At 50.1% G+C, this 6,000-nt stretch overlaps 1 protein-coding gene across 1 annotated transcript in view; it reads right to left on the minus strand.

The window, feature by feature from the left end:
* Positions 1-5,757, minus strand: part of Rgs10 (regulator of G protein signaling 10) — a 42,064-nt gene extending 36,307 nt beyond the window's left edge. Inside the window, exon 1 of the mRNA XM_021208837.2 lies at positions 5,639-5,757. Coding sequence (XP_021064496.1) covers positions 5,639-5,699 — 61 coding nt within the window. The 5' untranslated portion in view covers positions 5,700-5,757. The remainder of the gene's footprint in view (positions 1-5,638) is intronic.
* Positions 5,758-6,000: the final 243 nt, after the last annotated feature.

Genomic DNA, 6,000 nt, shown 5'->3' on the forward strand with positions numbered 1-6,000 from the left:
GTTTCCAGCACTGACTAGGGGAAGGAAATAAGGATGCCAGACAGTTGTTTGTTCCCTCCCAAGAAGCCCCATTTCTAGGCAGCCAGAGGCCCAGAAAAACAATCATGGCCCCCAAGAACCTGAAAAATGACGACTTGGGACAGTCCCAAGTTGCTTGTTACTTGTTACTTGTCTCCAGGAAAGGGGCTTGACACAGATGCATAAAGTACCTTTCCTCCCACACTCCTCCTCAGCTCTATCTCACTTCAAGATAAAGGACTTCTGGACTGGGGTGTGGCTCAGTGGTAGAGCACTTACCCAACACACATAGGTCCTAGGCTAATCCCAAATCCTGGAAACACAGTTTGTCAGGATCAGTCATGCTTTCTGTGTGTGTGAGGGGAGGAGGGTTTTAAGGCAAACCCAGCAAACCCTCAGCTCCAGCCTCCCAAGTCCACTATCATTCATGAATTAGCCCATACATTCATTTCCCTGCTTGCTTGCTTGCTTGATTTGGGGAGGGAGGGTGGTTGGTGGTGGTGGTGGTGGTGGTGGTGGTGGTGGTGGTGTGTGTGTTTTGTTTTGTTTTACTTTGTTTTGAATGTGAGTATTGGTGTGTAGGGGGAGTGTGTGTGTGTGTGTGTGTGTGTGTGTGTGTGTGTGTGTGTGTGTGTGTGTTGAAAGGGCATATGTATTCTGATTAGCTGTGACTTGCTATGTAGCCAAGGATAATCCTGAATTTCTGATCCTCCTACCTCTCTAGTGCTAAAATCTACCATGGCCAGTTTTATGTTGTCCTAGGGGTTGAATTCAGAGAGTCGTGCCTGCTAAGTAAGCACTCTCTTAATTGAGCTACACCCCAGCCCCAGCCCACAGATGTCTTTGTGTGTCTGTCCCTGTGTGTGCTGGTGGACATTGTGCTGGTGCATGGTGTCTCTTCTCAGGCACTGTCCACCTTGTCTTTGGATAGATTCTCTCCCCAGCCTGGGAGTGATAAATAGGTTAGACTCGCTGGCCAGTGAGTTCCAGGGACCCGTGTCTCCACTTCCCAGTGATAGGATTACCACCCTCAGAGTTCTGGAGATCCAGCCCTGGTCCTGATGTTGAATAAACATCCCTTCGCCAACCATGCTCTCTCTCTATGCTCCATCCGATGCATTCCTTGAGAATAAAAGCAATGTGTTCCTGAAAGGTCAACCTCACATCTGGTTGACCCTTATATATACCTTATAATGAATATACCTTATAATGACCAATACTTTCTGAGGAATGAGCTAAGCCAAGCACCTGATCAAGAGGTGCTGAAAGGAAAAAAGGGAGCCACTAAAAACGGGTGACAATAGCTGAGAATGTATGGCAACCCAATAAGGAAAAAAAGCACAAAGAGATGAACGGAAGCAAGCAGCAACTCAATGGAGGAGACCAGATTCTGTCATCTCGGGATGGCTGGCTGAGGATGCTGGGAAGGAAAGGGGACTGTAAGATTCGAGAAACGAAAGCTTTTAGTCACAGGTTTACAACGAATTGAGGGGGAAATAAGACCAGGAATTCCTAGATGGAGGAGAAGGGCAGGGGGGAAGCTGTCACCTCCATATTTATTCATTAGCTATTTAACAAGGTGGCTGAGGGGCTGGAGAGATGGCTCAGTGGGTAAGAGCACCCGACTGCTCTTCCGAAGGTCCGGAGTTCAAATCCCAGCAACCACATGGTGGCTCACAACCATCCGTAACAAGATCTGACGCCCTCTTCTGGAGTGTCTGAAGACAGCTACAGTGTACTTACATATAATAAATAAATAAATAAATAAATAAATAAATAAATAAATAAATAAAAAACAAGGTGGCTGAGGAGATGTGCATCCAGGTAACTCCAGAGGAGGGCCCAAGACAGGTTAATTTTGTCTGCTTCTTTGGAGATGAGTAGCCCTGAAGTAGTCCCCCATTCCTGGAGACCCAACTTCTGAGACAACCCACTGTTGGGCTCAGAGGACCAGTCAGGCCCAGAAGGACACCTTCAAGGAGACAGGGATACCCAATAGCTATTCAGGCAGAGCAAGGGGCAGGAAACTGGGTTGAAAAGAAGGGCAGATCAGGCAGAGAGGCAGCAAGGTGGCCCTGAGCACTCAGCATAGCCCTCAAGAAATGGGAGCTAGGTTCAAAGAAAAATTTGTCCCTGAATGTCTGCACAGACTGTTTCACATAGTAGATTCCTCCTGACAGCTCTTATCAAGGGGCTGCTGCTGCTATTGCCTGCCTGAGGCCCCTCTTCTCTCACTGCCACCCTCCGGGCTGCTGCAGTGGACAGCTATCTGGGGGAAGCAGAAGTGACCACAGTAAATTTAGTACCGCCTAAACGAGTCTTCAGAAGCCAGCATTAGGAGGGAAGTGCCTGGTTTCCCATGAAAGTAAGGGGCAGGAAAGCAAGACCAGCCCAGACCCTGCCTGGGCATCTAAGAAAATGAAAGACAAAATATGGACAAGTGACAGCCACTGAAGCCACATCGCACCTCCTGTCCACCCATGTCATCCACAGGCTGCTCGTAGTGGGACCCAAGCAGACCAAGCTGACGTCATCTGGACAAAAAGGCCATCTCCTCCTGGCCTTTCCACACTTGGAGGCTAGCCTTGCTCTCTTCCAAGCCCCAGGCCCACCCCATGAGTCTCTACAGAGGAAAGTTTCCCCAACTGCCAAGACGCTCCACTGTAGAACTGTTAAGAACAAATTCGTTAAATTTCTGTACAGACTAAAAACCTAAGCCCAGCAGTAACTCTGAAACCGTTGCCAAGGTTTAATAGGATAATGTAAAGCGGACTTCTCTGACAGGCCACCCAGCAGTCTGGCTGTAGGGGTGTGGCTTTTACTTTGGTTCTGAGGTAGGAGCTCGGCTGTTGTTAGAAGTGTGGGTTGTGGGTAGAAGCCAGGGTCCTATGAGGGTTCCTCACACTTTAGCACAAAAATCACTTGGGGTACTTGCTAAAAATGAAGCTGTGACTCTTCCTGCTCCCCTTGGTTCCCCAAGATGAAACTGGGGTTTGACTTTTATCAAGCCCCCTGCTTCCCCTACCTGATAGGCAGAACATAGAGCCTCCAACTATGAACCTTAGAAACAGGTGGGGCTTTCAGCTCTCTGCTTATGGATGCCATCTTTGATAAGATTTAACTCTTTCAGCCTCACATAGAATGCTCTGGGGAGACAGGCTTGCAGTCAAGCCCAGCCCAGGCTCCTGCAGGGTAAGGCCAGTTTTGGTGGGACTTCAGTAGGATACTCTGGAAAACCTCTTTAAAAGCCAAGTTCAGGTGGGGTGTTGCTCTGGGGCAGGCCATTTGCCTACATATACAAGGCCTTGGGTACACCTCTAGCACCATAAGAAAAAAAAAAAAATCAAAATTACCCTCTCCCAAATCCTTAACTGTCCTGCAGACGACTTGCCTGCTGCACCATATCTCTGAACGGAGTCCTCACCCTCCTTCCTTTCTCATTTGGCTCCTTCTTTTCTTGATGTTGGGTGGTGATGATAATGACCATACTGGAAGGGGCTCGTATCCTTTGACAGAGCAGCAGAACTCATACCTACAGATTTCAAGGAAACTGGGCTCTTGGCATACAGACATCCAACACCGACCACTGCTGTTTCGCAGCTGGCCTTTCTATCACTGGTGTGGGCAAGCTTCATCAGGTTTAGTCTGTTGCCCTGGAGCAGATACATGCTAGCAATGATTGCGAAACTGCCTTTCAGTTTGGGATTGCAATCTGGCCATATGCAAAAGCATCCTAAATCCAGGTACCTGTCATGATTCAGTGGTTCTATTTGTATTATATTCTGGCCAAATATAATTCTAAGCAGCAAACAACCTAGGCAAGGCTAGACGTAACTCCTCACATGACAAGAAAAAGAAAGAAAAGGAAACTAGTAAGCCCCACACCTTTATCATGTACTCAGCATTGCACTTGGGGCTTCTCATGTTTAACTGCTGATCCTACTATTAGTAATGTAAGCATATCTTTATCAGAATTAAAATCTGTAGTTAAGGGCTAGCAACACGGTTCAGTGGGTAAGGATGCTTGCATCCAAACCTGATGGCTTGATTTTAATCAAAATCCTAGTAATCACTAGGACCTATGTGTAGAAGAAAACTGATTTCCATAAGTCATCCTCTAACCTCCACATACAAGCTATAGCATGCAAACACACATACACACACACACACACACACACACACACACACGATAAATATGATCTAAAATAAAATTTAAGTATGTAGTTAAGTCCACAACTTTCCGAAATCCACTACTTCAGCCTTGATGTCTGACATATGTTGATATGTCCCACCACAGTTCATTTCAGTCCACCTATGACGTAGCAACCAGTTCCCAGATGCCCTGAACATTTAGCAATTGGTTCTTGCAAGCTACACTGAGCCAGCACCAGCACAGCTCTGCAGCACAGAAAGGTCCAAGGACATTCATTATTCAGTGTGGTGGAGTGGCAGAGTCAAGGTTGGAGTTTAACTCCAGTGCCTAGAATCTGACCACCACTCAGTGTCAGCCATCAGCATCACAAGGGAATGTGACCACTCGGGCAACACTAATGGAGCATTTCAACACATATTAAGACAGCAGTGCAAACTCTTTACAATAACTCTATGGAATCAGACTTTAGTGGGGTTGTCTTAAATAATTAATGAAATGATTTGCATGAGGTTGATGGGGGTGGGGGGGAGAAGGCTCCAATTAAGCACTTAAAGCTACCCTTTGCACATCCCTAGTCATAAAGAAGTTGCACAGCTGTCGAGTGGTGGCCAAGGGATTGGGTCTATGTCTAATTGCAGTCGCTTAACCACGTTTGATATTTACGTGAAAAGAGGAAACCGGCTAAAGCTAGTGAATCTCTGGGCGACAGAAAAGCAAGCCTTTGAACCCCGAACTCAGAGTCAGGCAAATAAACCTACGTTTAAAAAAATCCATCAGCTAAGAGTAGAGCAGGTTACTCAACACCCTGGCTTTAGAGCCCCACCCCTCCGACGCGGCTGCTCTAATGGTGAAGACAAGAGAAAGCACACAAGGTGTCAACACAGCTCCTGGCCACAACATGAGCCATCAAAGAGTGTTAGGTGTTATTAAGAACAAAAAGGATGGCACGATTCAAATCACCATTTCTGCACCGTGGGTTCTTTGTCTTACCAAGTTGCCCCAAACTGTGGGTCAGGCAGATTCAGGGGGAAAAACAAAGTGACTCCCCCGCCGTGTCACACAAGTTCCTCCCCCGCCCTGGTGTGCAGCCACCTTGGGACTCCACTTTTTTGGCGCCGCGGGGCCGGCCACTCCGGGGATGCAGAGGTCCGGCGGAGCATCCTTCCCATTCCGCCCGAGAAGGAGGCTGCACGCAGGAGGAAAGCCTGGCTTCCCACGCTGCCTCGGAGTGTGGGGCTGTTAATGTGTCTCCCGTGGTTCCCAGACCTTCTCTAGAAAGAAAGCTGCTCTGACTCCCGCTTCAAGCCCAACTTCCTCCCCGGGCGGCTCCCCAGCTCTGCGCTCCCGCCGCGGCTGGGACAGAACGAACGGGGAGGAGCGCGGCTGCTGTCCGGGCGGCACGGCGAGCCGCGCCAGGGGACCCGGCGACCCGGTCCTTCCCGCGCCCAAGCGCCCGCAACCGCTTACCAGACGGCGGCCGCTTCCTGCTCAGTCGGCTCACGGCGCGGGTGAACATCGCCGCGGGCATCCAGAGGACGGAGCAGCCGGGCAGCGCGGCGGCTAAGCCCGAAGAGGGCAAGGAGGAGGAGGAGCCCGGGCGACGCCGCCCCTCCAGGCTCCGCCCGCCGCCTCCTCCCCGCCGCGCTCCCCTCTCCCTGCCCACCCGCGCCCGTGGGCACTGGGTCCAACCCTCAGTTACCCGCGCCGGGCAGGGCGCGGTGGCCCCGGGTGACCCTCAGCTCCTGCACACATCCCGGTCCCTCCCCTCGCGGCCTGGAGACATACAGCGTTCGGTGTCCCCGCCACAGGCCCGAGTCACCTCCCAGATC

The sequence above is a fragment of the Mus pahari genome, chromosome 1, assembly GCF_900095145.1.
Source record: "Mus pahari chromosome 1, PAHARI_EIJ_v1.1, whole genome shotgun sequence".
NCBI lineage: Eukaryota > Metazoa > Chordata > Mammalia > Rodentia > Muridae > Mus > Mus pahari.